General features: G+C 39.2%; 3 protein-coding genes and 1 non-coding gene across 5 annotated transcripts in view; 2 read left to right on the forward strand and 2 right to left on the reverse strand.

Moving 5' to 3' along the window:
• Positions 1-473: 473 nt before the first annotated feature.
• On the reverse strand, positions 474-1057 carry LOC148349705 (histone H4). Its single transcript, XM_088320435.1, has one exon. It carries the CDS (start codon positions 1055-1057, stop codon positions 746-748), a length of 312 nt encoding a protein of 103 aa, XP_088176561.1. The 3' UTR covers positions 474-745.
• ncf1 (neutrophil cytosolic factor 1) lies at positions 790-11127 on the forward strand. Its single transcript, XM_088320429.1, has 12 exons — positions 790-960; positions 2982-3148; positions 3235-3315; positions 3586-3661; positions 5818-5983; positions 6839-6891; positions 7906-8028; positions 8751-8858; positions 8924-9041; positions 9127-9240; positions 9306-9481; positions 10696-11127. The coding sequence occupies exons 2-12, from the start codon at positions 3077-3079 to the stop codon at positions 10857-10859; spliced, it is 1251 nt and encodes a 416-aa protein (XP_088176555.1). The 5' UTR covers positions 790-960; positions 2982-3076; the 3' UTR covers positions 10860-11127.
• Positions 11128-12924: 1797 nt separating this feature from the next.
• Positions 12925-12996, reverse strand: trnaw-cca (transfer RNA tryptophan (anticodon CCA)). The gene has a single exon. It is a non-coding gene; the product is annotated as a tRNA-Trp (tRNA).
• Positions 12997-13600: 604 nt separating this feature from the next.
• Positions 13601-20564, forward strand: part of st6gal1 (ST6 beta-galactosamide alpha-2,6-sialyltranferase 1) — a 65493-nt gene continuing 58529 nt past the window's right edge. For both annotated transcript variants that reach the window (XM_088320526.1, XM_088320525.1), the window contains exons 1-2: positions 13601-13793; positions 17113-17190. In XM_088320526.1, the coding sequence (XP_088176652.1) occupies positions 17179-17190 (12 nt within the window). In that variant the 5' untranslated portion in view covers positions 13601-13793; positions 17113-17178. The remainder of the gene's footprint in view (positions 13794-17112; positions 17191-20564) is intronic.

Below are 20564 nucleotides of genomic sequence, written 5' to 3' on the forward strand. Positions count from 1 at the left end.
GAAAGGGAACCCTCAAAACCTGTCTTTCATCTGCTCCGAATCCAAATTTACGTATACATATTTGAGTGTTTTGAGGGTAACAGTAAGTTTATCATTGTTTTGTGCTGAGGCAACAAAAAAAAAGGAAATGGGAGGCAAATTAAAGCGCTTAATCAGTTTTTATTTAAAAATCAAAGGTTTTTATCCTTGGCAGAGTTCTGGGATCAAATCCAGGTACCAGATTTGTGTGGAGTTTGCATGTTCTCCCTGTGCTTGCATGGGTTTCCTGCAAGTACTCCGGTTTCCTCCCTCATTTATTTAAACAAAACATGCATGTGAGGTTAATTGGCCGCTCTAATTGTCCATAGGTGTGAATGAGCGAGTTGTCCGTCTGTGTGCCCTGCGACTAGCAACCAGTTTAGGGTGTACCCTGCCCAGAGACCGCTGGGATGGGCTCAAGCACCCCCGCGACCCTGCTGAGGATAAGTGGTGCAGGTAATGGACGAAGATTCTTAGTTTGGATCCAGACGGGGTTTCTGACAAACCTAATATAGTACGAATGAAGCAGGGGGCATTCATTGGCAATATCGTCGGAAATAGTTTGAACAACCAAAATGGAAAGCGTTGCAGCTTCTTACATTGGGCTGCAACGTATTATTCTGGTTTGACGGGAATGTTTGGTAGGCAAGCAGATTAGAACACAACTCTGTAAGTGTGATATGTGGCTCTTAAAAGAGCCTTTGGTTGCGAAAGATCCGAATTAATGTTAACCGCCAAAGCCGTACAAGGTCCGGCCCTGCCTCTTCAGAGCGTACACGACGTCCATGGCTGTGACTGTCTTCCTCTTAGCGTGCTCAGTGTAGGTCACTGCATCGCGGATCACGTTCTCCAGGAACACTTTCAGGACACCACGAGTCTCTTCGTAGATCAGTCCGGAGATACGCTTCACACCGCCGCGGCGAGCCAAGCGCCTAATAGCAGGTTTAGTGATTCCCTGGATGTTATCCCGAAGGACTTTGCGATGACGCTTAGCGCCCCCTTTGCCCAGACCCTTACCACCTTTGCCTCTACCACTCATTTCGAAGTTAAATCAATATTGTGTGTAACAAATTATGGTTTGATGACCGGCATTGACTTTTATATATAATAAGACTGCGGACGTGTTAGAAGAACGCTAGCTCTTTGTGGCTCCGCCTCCCTTGTCAATGAGCTGTACGGCAACTTGAGAAAAAATATACCGCAAGCGTCGCCGTCATAAAGATTATACAAACAAAACAACAAAACGGTAGTCCTCGGGGTAATAATAACAATAATAAAAGATATATAATATTCTTCTTCTTATAATAATAATAAAAATAATATTTATCACATATTTAGGACAAAAGTACAAGTGAAACAATGCAAATTAAAAACATATGTATGGAGACCGCCAACCGTCAGGCCACGGTGTTTATTTTCCTTTCTACGTATAACAGTGGACAGCACGTTCGCCTAACAGGCGAAAGGTTCCCCTGTTAGAGATTAGGTGGAAACATTTGTTAGCCTGGAGAGGGATGGGCACCATTAGGCACTACTTGCCTAAGACACATCACAGGAAATGGTGCCCCTCCTACCCATGTGGTTAAGGAATAGCCAAACCAAAAAACAGTATTATGTTAAAACCGATTTGTGTGTTATTATAGTCCCACCTATAATAAGTGCTATGCAGAACAAAGGAGAATACAAACCAGCAATGGGAATTCCGGTTCATTTTGGAGACTTGGCTCTTTCGGCTAGGTGCGCTGGAAGTCAGCGTTACTTTCAATTCTGCAGCATATACAGATAATTGAAATTGCGTTTCTCTCAACCCTCAGTGTCTAGAACAGGGGTCAGCAACCTATGACACACGTGCCAGCAGTGGCACGCAAGGGGTTAACCAGTGTAACGGGAGTGCACTGCAAAATGATAATGATTATTTCATTAAAAATGCGCATTCATACCTGAAATTTTTAGTTGCGCACTGTGTTATTCAGAGGCTTTACGGTAGCGCCCCTCCTCCTCTGCTTCATGTGTGTGTGTGTGTGTGTGTGTATGTCCGCGCTGCTCTGAGGAGAGATCCATGTTTTAACCCAGCCACGAAACACCGACGCGTGATAAATGAACGAATCATGAACGAATCATGACCGCTCCTCCAGCGAAAAAATCTCGTTCTTGTGTGGACAGATGACTGCGGCTTTATGTAGAAAAAAATAACTGTGGTTTTTGTGCATTGTGTTTCGAGAGCGTTGCACCTCGCGCATCAAGTGTTAAAACGTGCTGTGTCCAGGTACGGCAAACAAACACAGACCCTGAAGACCTTTGTCACTGCTAAAAACGCCACCACTGAAGCAAGCTATCACATTGCTCACTGCATAGCAAAGCACAGAAAACCATTTACTGATGGAGAATATTTTAAAGAAACCTGTGTGTGTGTGTGCTTGTGTGCGTGCGTGAATTCTGCTTTGAGTTGACAAAAGCGCTACGAAATCAATATGATTCATCGTGCAGTGTTTTCTTCAAGTTTAAATGAAATCAAATTGATTTGTAAAGCACTTTTCAAGGAAAAAAGTTGCCACTCAAAGTGCTGTATAAAAACATTTAGCATACAACAATCCCCACTAAACCAGCATAGAAGGCCTTGCAGGCCCGGACGGCTCACCACCGGGCAAACTCATGCACGTATGTGAGGGTGAGAAGACATTCAATACCTTTGTGTTTCCACACTTTATTTGATAATTTTCACTTTTTTCTAACGGTCGGCAAAATATGAGGTTTGCCCCGAGCTTCGTTTCTTTCTTCCTCTTTGATTCTGTTGCAAAAAGTTTTCATGATGCATTTATGGCCTTTTGTAAGACATTTTGAAGTTCACCCAAATACTATATAAACACAGCGTTTATTTTTACGTTATGACCAAAACAGTAAGTGATGTGAGTGAGCCCATAACCCTAAAGGGGATGTATGTGTTGTCTTCCTGAAAAAAACAGGAAGCAGAGGAACGTTTGTGGCACGCTGACGACATAATGTTTATAAGAATCCAGGAACCTTTCTCTTCATCACTCGAGTCTTCGTCAATTCCGACATGGAGATGGTGTACATCCGACACGTTAAGCTACTTGGCTTTGAGAAACGTTTTTACCCCAGCCAGCACTATGTAAGAGTCTCATTGTATTTTGTTTTTATACATTTCCATGCGATACATCAGTTTACGAATCTAGTATCCCCCTCTCCCCTATTTAGGTGTACATGCTGATGGTGAAGTGGAGTGACCTTGCTGAAAAACTTATTTTCAGGACATATCCTGAAATTTATACCTTTCATGTAAGTGCTCTGTCTGTCTGTCTGTCTGTCTGTCAGTCAGTCAGTCAGTCAGTCAGTCAGTCAGTCAGTCAGTCAGTCAGTCAGTCAGTCAGTCAGTCAGTCAGTCAGTCAGTCAGTCAGTCAGTCAGTCTGTCTGTCTGTCTGTCTGTCTGTCTGTCTGTCTGTCTGTCTGTCTGTCTGTCTGTCTGTCTGTCTATATAAAATGCTGGAAATAGGTTCACTTTTGGTTGATACAAGTCAGTAAATATAGCAGAAATATTTTGTCCCCAGAAAACGCTGAAAGAGATGTTTCCTATTGAAGCCGGCCAAATAGAGAAAAGGGACCGAATCATTCCATCGCTGCCAGGTAAAAATGATTTCCATCAATATTAAACTTGCAATGTAGAAACAATAAACTACAAACAATAGTCTAGTGTAAAAATCTAAAAAAGAAAACTCTATTTTACACTAAAAATATCAACATAATAATCGATTATTTATTGTATTTATAGACCGTGTTGGGACTAATGTGTTACAAAGGAATGCAATCACTTTTATTGGTGACAAATACTGTAGACTGTTATTAATATAACGATTACCTTTATGCTACTCATTAAAAGCAGATCATGAATTCTAAAGTCTTTTGATTGCTAACTGCTCCTCCTTTCATCACGATGTAACGTACAACCCTCAAACTGCAAGGGGCGTTTATGAAGGAAGTGTGTGTTTATCTTTATCTACAAAGTACAGCTGAATACAGTTACGGTGGCACCATCTCAAGCACAGAGTACGCTGAATTTCTCCTTCTAGAGATATTCTCCCTACTGTATACACGCACATCTAAGCTGTATTTACACCTATAAAATAATAATTGATAAATCAACTGCAAAATAGTCTTGGGAACCTCCTGTCTGGGTTCAAATCCAGCTACCGGACTTCCTGTGCGGAGTTTGTATGTTCCCCCGTGCTTGCGTGGGTTTCCTCCGGGCACTCCGGTTTCCTCCCACATTCCAAAGACATGCATTTCAGGTGGATTGGCCGGTCCAATTTGTCCCTAGGTGTGAATGAGCGAGCGAGTTGTCTGTCCCTGTGTGCCCTGCCATTGGCTGGCAACCAGTTCAGGGTGTCCCCTGCCCACTGCTCGATGATTGCTGGGATGGGCTCCAGCACCCCCGCGACCCTACTGAGGATAAGCGGTGCAGCTAATGAGATGAGAGAACTACAAAATAATCAGGGGGTCAGTGATTGTGCTCTTATTTGGTTGTGTGTCTGCAGTAGCAAATGGTAGGCAGCGCATAGGGAGAACCCGTGGCTCATTCAGGAAAAACAAAATCAACGGAGAACACATAAGCACAGTTTAAGGCCTAAATTGTGCTGAACTTTGGTCTCTTTATTTGTAAAATTATTTTTTCACAATACCATGCTTGAAAAAAAGTACCTTGAAATGGAAAAAGCAATTGTTGAGTGATTTGAACCCAAAGACAAAATGGATATGGAGTGTCTCAGCTAAGTGTTCATTTGCTAGCTCTCTAGATCAGTTTTTTTCAACCACTGTACCGCAGCACATTGGTTATTTGTCGTACCGTGCCGTGGGAAATAATCCAATTTGTCTGCCTGTGCGGTCTAGCGAAAGCTATCTTTCATTTGGATTTACGTTTACCGAAGATACAACAGCACCAAATCGTGGTGTTCCACAGGATTTCTTTCAATGAAAGAAAGGTGCCATGGCTCGAAAAGGTTGAAAAACATTGCTCTAGATCAGGGGTCTCCAACCTTTTTGAGGCCGAGAACAACTTCAAGGGTATGAAGTATGAAGGGCACTTTGATAAAGCACTTCCGAAACAAGAATTTAAATTGAATTAATTAATTAATTGATGACATTCTCTATCTTACTGATATTTTATGTGAGAACTGATTTTTAACGATTAAAAATTATTCAGAATTATTCAACAAGGTAGGAAATAGATAGACTTCAACATGCCGTATTTTATTTCTTCTTTACCTTTCCAATTGTTTCAATTACAAATGCTCAAAGGGAAAAAAGATGACTTTCACAATATTTTGCAGGAAATCAGGTTACATTTTTCGAGACGCTATCATCAGGTTCAGTTGTTTTAGGCATTTTATTTCAGGAATCACCTATGTGGCAAAACCTTCACTTCTCTTTTTTCTTTCTGGTTATTGAGGCAAGCTTGCATAAGAATTGAAATCATGCGAAAACCCCAGCTTTTCGACACTTAGGACACAATTTCATTGCAACGTTTCCTGACAAAAAAAGTCATGTGGAAAAAAAAAGACTTTGTAGCAAATTCAGTTGTTTCATCCTTAATTCTAAAACTGTTACAGCCCAACAAGTGTCTGATTTAAATCTATCGTGACATATTAGATTCATTTTCAACACCTGATGGCTTCAAAATTTGAAAAAAAAAAAAAAAAAAATCAAGCTACATCAAAATAAAATGTTTACTATTTGCAGCTGTAGATTTTTTGAACTAACATTTGAAAATTTTCCTCCCTCTGCAGCGCCTCGGTGGGTGGAGAGCCAGAGGTCTCGGGAAAGCAAGCAGAGCACTTTAACCGAGTACTGCCTATCGCTCATTGCGTTGCCACCACACATCTCACGATGCTCCCTCCTCAACGTTTTCTTCAAAGTGCGACCAGAAGATGAAAATCCGCCGGCCCCAAACACGTCAGTGAACTGCTTTCGCACAACTAAGGTCTAATCACGGCCAAAATTACTGGATTGGAACGGAACGTGGTCGGGGTAAAAAAAACGGGTCGTTAGCTGGGACGGGCGCTCAAAACGTGGTCAGGGTCAAAAAACTAGTCGTTAGCCGGGACGGGAGATCAAAACGTGGTCGGTATATAGGATTTTGACTGTAATGATGTATAGAAAATTGTCAACAAGGTAACAAGCGGTCAAAAACAAAATTAAAACCCTTAGAACCAGAAACAAAAAATAAACCTCACATATCAGGATGATACTGGCAAAGGTGATGGTGATCTTGATGTTGGAAAATGAAAATATTAAATGAAAGTAACCCTTATAAAGGGTCAAGCTAATGAGGGACAGATGTGGTGTGATTGGACATACCTGTCCCAAGCACAAACTGGTGAACGAACGCATGCCAGAGTAAGTCGCATCGAATTGTAAGTTGCAATGTTAAAAATGTAGAAAAAAAGTAGCGGCTCATAGTACAAAATGAACCTTAATTTTAGGCAAACAAACTTATGTGAAGAACTGAATTTACTCACTCACTCACATAAACATTTATGGTATTTATAACGACAGAAACCCTGGGTGCTGTTAGCTAGCAACATGCCTTCTATCTTATTCTGACTGTACTGTAGCTTTTGCTAGATAACCAGGCAAATTAACTACTGTGATATATTCTGATAAACTAGCACTACTAAGGTACCTTTTTATGGACTGTTGTTTTGTACGAGAAGCCTTAATTTGTGGTTATAGATGAGTCACCTGACAAATGGCATAAGAGTAACTCACAGGAGGTCAACAAAAATGTTGCTTTACTTTTCTATTCAGGGCGAAAAAAAGTGAAATTGTCCTGGACACCAAAGTCTACAACAACATATCTGGTAAGACTTGTCAAATATTGCTGTATTGAACATTAAAAAATATATTCATATTTATCAGTGAAGTGGCAGCACTGCGGCGCAGTGGTTAGCGCGTGTGAGGTACAGTTATGAGGTCATGAGATCGAACCTCCTGTGTGTAGTTTGCATGTTCTCTCCGTGCTTGTGTGGGTTTCCTATGGGCAATCCGGTTCCTCCCACATTTCAAAAACATGCATGTCAGGTGAATTGGCCGGTCCAAATTGTCCCTAGGTGTGAATGTGCGAGCGAATTGTCTGTCCCTCTTAGCCCTGCGACTGGCTGGCAACCAGTTCAGGGTGTCCCCTGCCCACTGCTCGAAGATAGCTGGGATGGGCTCCAGCACCCCCGCGACCCTACTGAGGATAAGCGGTGCAGATAATGGATGGATGGATGGATGGATCAGTGAAGTGTGTTGAGGTTTGTGTCTGGTAAGGCACAGTCAACTATGCAAATAAATGAACCTACATCCTATTCATAATTTGATTGACAGAGCAAGAATGTAATACATAAAATGAAGCATAGAAAAAAAAAGTTTTATTGTCTTACGATAACTTATGAGTGCTGTCTACGCGCTGCTCCTTTTGAATGAAATGCAAATATATAGGTAATCCTCCATTATGAAAAAAAAAAGAAAAAATACTGGATGGCTTGACCTGCTGCCAGCTTGCTATTACTATTACTAATTCTATTGTTTGGGGTTGATGTCTCACCATTGCCCTCTGCCATGAAACAGAGAGTTGTGTGCTTCACTCAGCAGACACTTAGCAAAGTAATACATTACATACTAAATGTTCATAATATAATGTGAAAATTCAGTGATTTAAAAAAAAGAAAATCCAAAAATGCTGACATCAAATGAGAAATAACCAAAACACTAAATATATATATATAACCATTTAAAATATTTTTTATTTTTATATTTCCATGATTATAAGAGAGGCACTGCCTCACCTGCCTTCCCTGACTGCATGCCACTGATATGAACTGTGTTTTTAGAGATTTCTGGACCCATCATACTGGACACATACAGAGTGATCGCAGACTTCACCAAGACCTCCAAACACGAGCTAAACCTGAGCACTGGAGACTTGGTAGAAATTGTGGAGAAAAAACAGAATGGTGAGAAATTCAAACAGCAACAAGGGCTTATGTTCGTGGAGCGTTGTTCCCCAAAAACATGTTCAACCAGAATGGTTGGAATATGATTGGCTAGCTACTTCCTGTTTTGACCCATGGCAGTGACTATAACTTTAACTGGAATGGCGCCATTAGAGATTTAAGCATAACCCGCGTTGAGTCAAAAGAGTGTTTTAGATTTCATAGATGGCAGGGTCATTGGCGCATGGAAAACCGAAAAGAGTAAGACTGAGTCCAGATGGAGACTAATATCCTAAAATGAGTCGATATTCACTGTTGTTCCGGCCTCAGAGAATAGAATGTTTTTCTGGGAAAAATACTGAGTCAACACAACTAAAAGTGCTGAGTCAGCTTTTTGTTAACCTACCTGACTGCCTGGAAAAGATGGTGGTCATATCTACAGGTAAAGACCCCCGCCCCCCTTTTTTTTTTCTTGGGTGGACAAACACAAAACCAGGCAAACAAACAAACAAACAAACACATACAAATATATAAATACTAGGATCCCAAACAAAAAACATCACCACTCTCACTTTGCTCTTGGGTGATCATGAAACCAACTGATTGTTAACTGGTTGAGGATGTTTGGAAACCAACAATTTCTTCAAAAAAGCTAATACAATGGTGTGATTATATTTATAATTCTGTATAGCCTGCCAGCTATTAATCATTTCATAAAGTATGGGATTGATGTTTTTGTTGAGGCTGGTGGTTCTGCCAGTGTGAAGCTAAGCGAGGTTGGGTTCCTGCCACCTATCTGGAACCCCTAGACGGACCTGAAGAGGCAGAGGACGTAGAACCCAATTATGAAGGTAGCCATTGTTATTTCAATCATCCCCCACCCCAATGCTTAGCTCATAACTCATTGTTCCTAAAGGAGAATTGCACGTCACAGTCAGAGCCTACAAGGCAGAAAGCAACGATGAGATCTCTTTGGAAATGGGAGAAACCATTGAGGTTATTCATAAACTCCTGGATGGTTGGTGGGTCGTCAGGTACACAACTCGCTGCATCTTTTGTAAACCTAAAGACGGAGTTTGAATATTTTTTTACATTTACATGTTTTGTTGTTTGGCCCAGGAAAGGTGAGCAGACCGGTCACTTCCCCTCCATGTTCCTTCAGAAAGCAGAAAACGGGGCCAAATATGAATTTAACACCCAGCAACCGCAGGGACAAAAACCTCCACCTCGCAGGTCCGTAATGGAAATGCTCATCCTTATCTCAAAGGCTTGCAAAATTAATCAGTAGCCCCCTGCAGGTCTACCATCAAGAATGTCAAGAGTATCCACGAGAAAGGCCGGCAGCGAATCAGCCAGGAGGCCTACCGAAGGAACAGCAGGCGATACCTGCAGCAAAAGGGCGGACGCCCTACCGCTTCTCCAAGAAAATCCAAGATCCCAGAGAAGTCGCCCTTGACGGAGCAGAAGAACCAAGGTACAATACTCAGAATGACAAAATGTCTCGATATTTAGCCATGTCAATGTAAACAGCTTTTAAGGTAAGGTTGTGTTAAGTAATGTGCCTTACAATACACTATCTAAAACGAACATGGATATATATATATATATATATATATATATATATATATATATATATATATATATATATATATATATATATATATATATATATGTATATATATAATATATATAATATATATATATATATATATATATATATATATATATATATATATATATATATATATATATATATAATATATATATAATGTATGTATATATGTGTGTGTATGTATGTATATACCTAATAAAAGACAAAATAAACTAAATATGAATAAAATCATGACTCACAACACGTGGTAAGCTTTCTCTCCTGGCTTTGATCTCTGGCAAAACTAACATAAAATGCGACAGAAATGAAAATAAATCCAAACAGCTTGCCAACATCTATATATATATATATATATATATATATATATATATATATATATATATATATATATATATATATATAAAACATGGGTGCAAGCCCTTTCCTCCTTCTAAATAAAGCTGAGTAAAACGAAAGCAATTGGGTGCTGTCTCCGTTCCTGGTCCGTGACACTGTTAACAAACGCTTTCCACTCAACCTCACTGAGCTCGAGCTGTTGTACAATAAGGAATGGGCAAAAATATCAGTTTCTCGATATGCAAAACTGATAGACATACCCCAAGCGACTTGCAGCTGTAATCGCAGCAAAAGGTAATAACTCAATGGGGGCCGAATAATTTTGCGCACCCACTTTTTCGTTTTCGATTGAGCTTATTAAACTTAAAATATCCAATAAAATGTGTTCCACTTCATGATTGTGTCCCACTTATTGTTGATGCTTCACAAGAAATTACAGTTTTGTACCTTTATGTTTAAAGTCTGAAATGTGGCAAAAGGTCACAAAGTTCGAGGGGGCCAAATAGTTTTGCAAGCCACTGTATACATAAATACACAAACCCAAACAAAAGCATTGTCACCAACCTCGCTTTGCTTGCGGGGGATAGATACTACAGCAGCATATGAATTGCCATTAAAATTGTCTGCATAATGGAATTTGTATCTGCTATCAGTATTGGCCATTGGTATTGGTCTGTAAATATACTGTATCCAAAATCCCGATAAAAATTGTGTCAATCATTGAACTGTGTGACCCACAGGGAATATTCCAGAAGAGCATTTCAGTTTGGAGAATGAACTCAAGCCAGAGGCCCCGGTGATCCCGCCACGACCCAGCCCTGAGCTCATTCTGGAACGTTGTACCGACAATACTCGCAAGAAAGTCAGCATTCGCAATCCCGCAAATCACGGCAATAAGCCTTAGAATGGAACCTGAGATAGTGTGCCTCAAGAATTCCCCTTGTATCTACTCCTGCTCTTATTATTTGGCATTTCTTGCACTGTTTTTGTTAATTTAATGTTGTATTGTGTACAATGTTTAATTGTTGAATTATTAGTGAATTGTTCAATTTGACATTTTTCTATTATACAAATTATAAATAACTATGATCAGTGACCCCAACCTTCTGAAAAAAATTGAGTTAATTTCGAGTTGAAGCAAATAATAATAATAAAATGTTTGCTACAAAGCACTAGGAAGATTACAAACTATGGAAATTCACAGTGACCAAACCACACGATCTTTCTTCCAAATCTTTTACAATGTTTTTTGGGGGGTAAAATTAGCAAAAAGATGGTAGAAAATTGGGTCAGCTACCTTTTGGTGAGCCTTAAGGTGTGTAAAATAAATGCAAATTTCTTGACCTACAAGTATTTAAAAAATGCATGCTTATATTAGTGGTGGGCCGTCAGGGCCTGCAAGGCCTTCTCTGCTGTCCTAAATGATATCTGATTCATGTTATTTTGTACATATTTTGCCCATGAATAGTGACGAAAGCCCCAATGTGTAATATATGAGCATGACATGACATGGAACTGTGTTTTCTGGTTTAAGCATTTGAACAATCAGATTAGCCATTACAAGTGATGATAAAGCTGTTTTTTTAGCCAATCATATTTCGAGTTGGCTTAGCCCGGGCCTTGTAGTCAACCTAGAGAAACGTCAGCAGTTTCACAATGACTGGCTAAGGGGCAGTCACAGAAGTTCCATAACGAAAACGTGATGAAAATCATCCCCGTGTCCACTGTTTATGTCGAACGGACATTTTCAACCCTTAATTGCATACCACAGTACAGGGTTCACTTTCACCATTAACTTCGATGGCAATGAAAAAATAACTTCTTGATATAACTGAAACGCACAAATAATCTGTAGTACAGGGTAATTGAATCTTCCTGAGGAAAAAATGGAAGATGGATTTTATGCACGCATAAAAATAAATGGTGAATAAAAATAGGCTGTTTTCCTAAATAATATTGCGATGAGGTTAATATTGATATATTTTATGAGTCACAACTGTAGCTGCAGTATATGTAAATGTGAATGTGAATGGTCTGCATTTATATAGCAAATTTTCAAGTCACTGAAGACCGCACAAAGCGATTTACAATGTAGTTCACATTTACCCATTCACACACACTCGCACACCGATAGCGGCGTCAGCCATGCAAGGCAACTACCTGCTTATCAGGGGTATTAGCGATTCAGTGTTTTGCACAAGGACACTTCCACATACAAGCCGGGAATCGAACATGCGACTTTACCTCCTGAGCTACTGCCGCCCTAGTAAATGTTTTATAGCCGTAAAATAGTTTTTGAGGGTTGGATTAATTCAGACGTAGCACTACTGAAGGTCTAGTTGTGAAATGCACAGCCCACCGCTGGTTTACATAATAGTTTATGCATATCGACCAACAGTCCTGCTTTACTAGTTAGACCACCGATTTTATACTCTTGATAATGTCTGTCGATTTTTTAAAATCATCTACTTGTTTTTCAAATGTAAACAATTTGCATAAAATTATGTTTTTCCACTAGATGGCAGCATATACATATAATATATATTTATGAAGAAGGGGTTGTAGTATGTTTAGTATATTTACATTGATTGGCTAACATAGTATCACTCAAATAATTTCACACACTTCTTGTGTAACAGTAAAACGTTTAAAGTCCCTGTGTGTAATATTTGACCACTAGATGGCACTGTTGTCTAATACGAAGGAAAACCAGTGCCACGGGGCGCAGCAAGACAGACATGGAGACTACTCGGTGGGATTCCACTGTGATTTTTTTTTCATTTTTTTACATAAAATGTAACATTAGTATGCTAGTTCAGGTATTTTGCCCAGTATTTAAATCAATGTTTTTTTTTACAGAATTATTATGTTTATTATTATTTACTCATTTTTACCACCAAAAGGAATTAAATATTACACACTAACTTTAATGAGAGAATGCATAAAGGACAAAAAATTGTTAAAACAACTGACCCCGACGTGATTTGAACACGCAACCTTCTGATCTGGAGTCAGACGCGCTACCGTTGCGCCACGAGGTCTACATGGGCCAGCGATCCATACGTCATATATAATAAAACCCTGTACAAGCCTGCGAAGTACTTGATGTACTGGAAATTATAAAAATGTATGACAAGTAGGAACCCAAATCCTACCAGGATTTCAACTTAATAGGTCTATTCATTTTCTAAATTCCAACCTGCTCAAAATATGTCGGCATTACGCAAATCCAATCTGACTGGCAATGTTTGACATGCTAACTTTACAAAATGTTTCTATTTTACTGCAAATGTTCGTCTTTCTATCTTTTTTTCCACTGCAGCTGCATTTTGTGTTCTATCCCGACTGCAGCAAAATAACCTGATCAAAAGAGCATCATTTAACCCAGCTTCACCGGATTGCGACTCATGTACCTTTCAAAGTAAACCACAGTAGAAAAACTGTTGATTACATCATTTATTAAACAGCACATTAAGGCCATTTGTAAGTTTAAATTTTTTTATTACACTCTGTGTAACATTTTTATTCAAAGAAACCAATTTTTGTTTCAAGCTGCGATTCATGAACTCTTAGTTTGAAGTGTATCAGAACTGTAAATGTTACTTGATTGGAAAATCTAATGCTCTTGCTCCTGCGGGCCCGAACTGGTGCTGTTGGATGTCCGAATGCTACTTGGTACCCACAGGCTGGCTTCGACAGTGCCATGGCGGCAAAAAAAACGACTGGCCCCGGGGACTAGTGTCGCCTTTCTAGCGGAAGAAATTTCGTTTAAGAGGGAGAAGACACGGCAGGTGAGAGGCGATGCTGACACATCGCGGAGCAACACCACTTCAACCAGGTCAGCATCTATCAGTGTATTCATCTAAGGACATTGTATCTACATATCTTTCTATCTCATATTGAATCTATGTATCTCAAAATGTATCTATCAATCTCGTTTTGTACCCGTCCATCCAGTGACGTAGCCAGATAAGAGTCTCGGAGGGCAAATCAAATGCATGGGAGGGGGATTGTGGACGGTTGTCACAAATCTCGTTACCCCATTTTTTGCACAGCACTATTGCACATTAAACATCACCAACAGCATATCCAGTAAACAGCTTACAACATGCTTCACGAGGGGTGAGCTCTGGGGATGCTGAACACCCAGAGTGTCAGGCTGGTTCATTTATTTTATTTTTTCCCATTCCATTAGAAGCACTATCTCAAACCTGTGGGCTGTGGGCCAATTGTGGCCCAAAAAGGGCATAGTTGGAGGGCCATGGCTTAATATTAAGTCAGTTTTTCTTATTAAGCGCATCCTGGTGGGAAAATGTAATTCTTCCAAAAAAAAAATATATATATATATATATAATATATATATATATATATATATATATATATATACTGATTTAAAAAATAAGCAAAAACTATGAAGTAAACATCCATGTTTTAAAATACTCATATGTAAACAAATTTGCATTTATTTTAGATAACATTAGCCTAACTAGATTGTGCTAAAATCTTTGTCGGGCCACCTTGCTGCTACAAGTACCCTTTATTTTTGTCCATTTTAAGTATTGTTTTCATTTTTTATTTTTCTAGAAAGAAGATAAAATGTAGAATAAATTGAAATCATAGGTTAATAATATAGTAAAATCCAAAATTACAGTGCAATTATTCACCAAAAAAAAAAAGCACGTCTTACCTCCAGATCAGCGGTGACCACAACCAATGATAAAAACTTTACGCTGTCAATTTAGGCAACATTATAATTTCAGTTTTAGTAACAAAAACACGAAACTTTTGCTTGGAATTCATTTCAAAACATTTTCAACAGAGTGTACCTCAAGATTTATTTATTTATTTTTTACAAAAAGAGTATGCCTTGGCTCAAAAAAGGTTGAAAAACACTGGCTTACACACACAACGATAAGGCTCGGCCAATCATTGTTGCATTTGAGTCAATGTAGCTAATTTGAGGATTAATATCTGTTGATGATTACAAAGTTATGACATTGCGTGGTAAAATAGTCCTTCAACATAACCACTGTATACCATACTCCTACTGTAATACACCTGAGCCTCCACAAAACCATAGCCAAGCAAAAGAGGAGCGGTGAGGGGGACAAGAGCGGTGCTACAATTCAAATGGACTTACCACTTTTAAGGGCAGTGTCGTATTTCCGGCGCTGCGTTGTTCATATTTTTGTTTTGTTTTACTTTATTTTGATCCAGTGTTTTTCATCAAATTGATGCCTATCTTGTCTATATTGAGGAAAATAGTTTTTAAAATGCTAACCATTTTGGGGGTGCTTGGGTTGATCGGGCTGGTTACGCCTATGGGCTTCATTATTTAAAACAATCGACAGCCCTCTATCCCGGGCGTTTTTTTTAACCCCTTGTGATCGATCAATATGCATTTTTCCATGGATTCTGTGATGTTGACTGAAAATGTGTTGAGAAGCTTATAGGTTAAATAGTTTTTTTTAGATTTGTAAATATTTTAATTCATGTTTTTCAGGTTCAATGTGTTTCCGGGTTATAATTTTTAGACTGTATAATTTTTCATTGTATTTTGAAGTGTATTTAATAGTAAAAGTCAATATTTTTAATTAGCGTTTTATTGTGTGACGCAGTGATTCCAGTTGCTTGACTTTAATGTTGCTTAATATGAAAACGGTTCGAAATACAAATCAGTTAAAAGTTCACTGGCGAGTGAAAAAAAAATGCTATCGTAATATAGTAAAATAATAGATTTTTAAAGTAATTCTGTGCATAAGGTTACATACCAATTGGAAATATTTATATTAAAGAAACAAAAACAATCTGAAGAGCGATTTGGGAGCCAAAAAGCCAGCTCTCTATAGTGAGCCGAACCGAAAGAGCCATTTCTCGAAAATTGAACGGAATAATTATCACTACCAAAGGCGGAATCCACTTTGAGTCTTGGCAGCCCTTTCCACAGGTTCAGACACTTTTCCTCCTTCTCTTGTTCCACTGACAACATCTGGGCTGGTGACCAAGTCTGGCGGTGTTTTTTTTAAACCAGTTACATACGGTGTATCCATTGTTACAACCAAATGGAAGCTAGCAAAATCCCTCACTGATTCATTCCTTTTATTCCAAAATGTGGGGTTACTTGCGCGACAAGATTGACGTAGTCTCGAATGTAAACAAAGTCACGTTACATGAGGACGAGTGTCCGCTGACATACACAATATTAGATGAATTGGACAGCATATGTGCTGCCCGGACTACCGTCAGTACTACCTCCACTTTTCTTTGGAGGTGTGCATAAGCGTGTCGATGGGTAGGCACTGCCCAGCCCTGAATCCCATGTCTGTCTGCCTGCCTGTTCGTCCGTCCGTCCGTCCGTCTGTCTCTCTGTCTGTCGCTCTTGAATTGGATCTATCAATTGATCTATAGATGCATCGAACTATCTATCTCAACTTGGATTAATTTATCAATGTTAAATTGGATCACTCCATCCGTCTCAAATTGCTAACTAACTAACTAACTAACTAACTAACTAACTAACTAACTAACTAACTAACTAACTAACTAAATAACCCAAATTGGATCAAAAAGTGAATAATCGACTGCTGGGATTGTTTTTTTTTTTTTGATGATGCAATTTATGTTGTTTTCAAAATACAAATAGCCCCCGACTATAGGTTGTTCTACCCTTCTGCGGATTCTTGCAAATTAATATAACAAGTAAATAATTATTGATAATTAGCTTGTTTTTCCTTTTTTTTTTCTTTCTCAAAGCATTCCAAGTTGCCTCAATCAATGTGCGCAATGTATGCAGATATTTGGCTTTAGGGTTCTTACTCATGGATAATTGCTAGGAACGTTTGTTAAAAAAAAAAAAAAAAAAAAAACTAATTTCGGCTCTGCCTTACTTGATCTGAGTTAACTGATTGGCAGCCTTTTTAAGGAAAGTGCTGGGAGGTCTTTTCGACTCTCTTGGCTCAGTTCACTTCTTAAAAACTTGACAGCTGCGCAAGAACATGTTAGATCACGCATGGTTTCTGCTTTGGAGGACTCATTTTCTCGTTTGTTGTGTGGAACAGAATCTTTACCTGTGCAGCGTTCTCTGTTGAGGTTTTTGGAGTACATACAGTCTTTATGACTTGTGTATAACCTGTGCAAATATCTCACTGTGTTTGCAGGAGGCTTGAGAGGAGGCCTAATGGAAGCAGGGCGTCATTTCTAACCAACAACAGCGGCAACGGACAATGGGCTACAAGGTACATATGAGACGTTTACAACACGGATGAAGAAGGGGTTGTTGATTTAATCAGACAAGCAACATTTTACTAAGTAATCTGAAACGCCCATTTAAGACAACAATTCGTGCTCAAATAACCATGCACTTTTTCTTACTTTTTTTTAAAGAGTAGTTTTATTTATCCGGACCCTATGAAAAGACAAAATTTACAGTTTTCTTCCCTTTCTGTATTTTCAATGTATACTATTTGTGGCAGATTTATTTTAGGTTGATCTCATAACTCTGCCGTCATATTTCTGAAGTTATTTGGTGTGTGGTTGTGCAACATGGTGCATTTGCTAGTTAAACTGAAAGAAAAGATTAACACAGGAAACAGATAATCTTTTATCTCAAATATTTTACTCTTGTTATCAAGCTTTTTTTGCCCGCATAAAGGTAATACAGAGGCCCTTCGGTTTTTGCAGTTAATTGGTACAAGAACCACCCACAAAAAATCGTGAAGTATCGTCTCACCTTCATAAAGGCCCCCAAAGGTCAAATGTACCGACTGAGAGTATACAACTGTCCAAACCAACAACTATAGATCATCAAATAATAACACATAACATATTATTTCAGTTGAATGAATGGTTTTATTCTCATCATATGAAATTAAAGGACATTTCTAATGGACGTTGAAGACCCTCCACTTGTGTGGGTGCGGCACCAAGCGGGTGGCTAGTTGGGCGCTAGTATCGGTAGTTAGCCTAGCCAGCCGAGCAAAAAGCCGAATCTGCTCTCAGGCTATTACTTTCCCTTCCAACGCCGCCTCAGTTGATTCCCCGACGCGATAACAATCCACGAATCACCCTCTGAGTATCAGTATTTTTTTGCGCTCTTCAGACTTTCATGAAAGTCTGATTTAATTGATGAACTTCTTCCCAGTCTGTTTTGATTTTGAGACGTTGACTATACATGCCCAAACCAGCTATTTGACTGACAGCATACACCACCCTAACACAGTCACGCACACAGTCACACCGACCCAACACAGAGTGTCCTCCCTAATCTGTCCCTGCTGTCTGAAACACAATGCACAATATGTTGATGTTAATGAAAAAAAAAAAATTCAATTCAATTAAAAATCCACAAAAAAAGTAACCAGTGACCTGCTTTGTAAAGTGCAGGGGCCTCCCATGTGGTGGCTGTGGGCGCCTGGTAGCCCCTTAAGACCACCTGAGTAACCTGTGGATTTGTTCTGAAAATGTATCATGGGTCATTGTTATTTTTTTCAAAATTATATTTCTAACTGTTATGATGATAAGTGGTTCACTGAGCTTATTTTAACCTCTCATAATTTCAACCTGGTAATAACATAGTAATACCATAGTAATATGTTGTTATTGAATATAAAAAAACAGTAGCCCTTTGTGCTAATTGGTAACAAACCGTAGAACCCAGCTTCAAAAATGTTAGAGAACCCAGGCGTTGTGCAATCAAAAACCAGTTATACAAAACACACGGACGAATACAAACTAGGGGGAATTTTAAGTGACCTTACAGAACAACTTTTCTTCTCATTTTTTTGCCCAGACTTTCAGGTTCTTGGTTTGAGGGCTTACCCATAACAGCCAGATGGCAGACAATTATGTCTAAGTAAATATAGATTATTTTGTTATTTTGTTTTACGACTGTCTTCATTTTTTCATTCAGTTAAAATATAGCAACGTGAGATTCCCACACATCACAAAGTGTTTTCATCAATGGAATTTCATATATTTATTCTGTTCCCCTTTGGTGAAGATCAACCAATCAGCTTTTTTTTTTTTTGCAATAATCTTTTCAAAAAGGACCAACAGTAGTCAAATTTGTGAAGTAGAAACTTGTATTCATTCATTTATTAAATACAAGCATAATGGCCCGGCATTGCTGGGCTTGGCGTTGCTGGGCTTTCTACTCAGGCAAGGTTGTCGGGGCTGTGGTTTGTTAAAAAAAAGCCAGGGAGCCACTAGGAAGTGCTAGAGAGCCGCATGTCGCTCCAAAGCCGCTTGTACACGAAAGTACATGTTTATCGATTTTGTTGGTATTAATTGGCGGTGCCTATAAATAACATGAAAACACACACACAAATTGTGATCCATAAATTAATTTATATTAGATTATACATTGAAACCAAATAACATTCCTTATTTACAGGCTGAAGCATGGTTTTAACAAACGCAAGTTTTGTAATTTATAAACATTTTTTATTTAAAAAAAAAAAAACCCTGTCGTGTTAAATTACAATTTTAAGAATAATCTTGCTGCTATATTGCACTTTTGAAGGGTGGAAGTGATTTTAGGACACTACTTTTTTTTACTTCAGATGATATTTTGTCGCCATCATGTGTACGTTATTGGCAAACAAAAATTTGGCATAGAAATGCCTTTATGCTCCTTTAGCATGTCGAAAAGTCCAATTTTGTGGACAATAGAAAGCATCTTCCTATGCCTTTTGATACTAGCCACGGGTGTCAAGAACTGGAACAGGAGGAGGACCCAGATGCGTGACGTTTCTCACACAAGCTTTATTTTAGGGGAAATAAGGCAGTCATGCACGTTAACCCAAACGCCAGTGATTCGATTCGACAATCATTGGGCGCAAGACGTAAGGCAGCAGTCTTGCGTGGAACGACAGGAAGCCAGAGGCAGACGAGATCGATACCAATTTCACGAGCAGATATTGGACACAGGGGGGTCGATACCGGACAGGACGGGACAGACAGGATTGATATCAGGCACTGGAGACTGGAGTCCGATAACAAGCAGGACGAAAAAGACGGAAATGATACCAGACACTGGAGATCAAAATTAAACAGGACAAACTAAGCGGGAACGGTACCAGACACTGGAGATCAATATCAAACAGAAAAAAATAGCCATGAACGATACTGGAGATCGATATTAAACAGGTCAAAATAGATGGGAACGATACCGGAGAGGAAACACAAGCAGGAAACCGAACAGAGTCAAAACAGATTTAGGTGCAGAGGTTCGTTGACAGACTGACCAAGGGTGAGTGAGAGCACTGAACTTAAATATGAGAGAAGCCCATCAGTCAACGAGCTGCAGCTGGTGCCAAACAGGCGGGGCCAATTGGGTGCCATCGGCTACTGTAACAACGGGTGCTTTTGTTAGTCCATACATGATGGCTTTTAGTGAAGCTCGAAATTGAAAATATTTGCGCATATGAAATGTTGGTTTGTCAAACTGTTTGAAGTACGTGTAGAATTTAGACCGAAATGTTATTTAAGCACAGGCAGACACAGACAGAAATGAGCGGGGCAGCTGAGTAGCCAAGCAGAACAATGGTGTTTTTCTTGTTTGACTTCTCAGCTTCCGCATTAAGTTTGTTGTGAAACATTACGCGTTCGG

This window comes from Urocampus carinirostris, chromosome 17 (assembly GCF_059441175.1).
Source record: "Urocampus carinirostris isolate Australia breed hairy pipefish chromosome 17, RoL_Ucar_1.0, whole genome shotgun sequence".
NCBI classification, from domain to species: Eukaryota; Metazoa; Chordata; class Actinopteri; order Syngnathiformes; family Syngnathidae; genus Urocampus; species Urocampus carinirostris.

Excerpts from the sequence above, each read along its gene's own strand:
- LOC148349705 (XM_088320435.1), bottom strand. The coding sequence starts at position 1,057 with ATGAGTGGTAGAGGCAAAGGTGGTAAGGGTCTGGGCAAAGGGGGCGCT.
- ncf1 (XM_088320429.1), top strand. The coding sequence starts at position 3,077 with ATGGAGATGGTGTACATCCGACACGTTAAGCTACTTGGCTTTGAGAAA. Across the intron at positions 3,316-3,585 it reads CTGAAATTTATACCTTTCAT|AAAACGCTGAAAGAGATGTT; the intron begins GTAAGTGCTCTG and ends TTTTGTCCCCAG. Across the intron at positions 8,859-8,923 it reads CGTAGAACCCAATTATGAAG|GAGAATTGCACGTCACAGTC; the intron begins GTAGCCATTGTT and ends TTGTTCCTAAAG.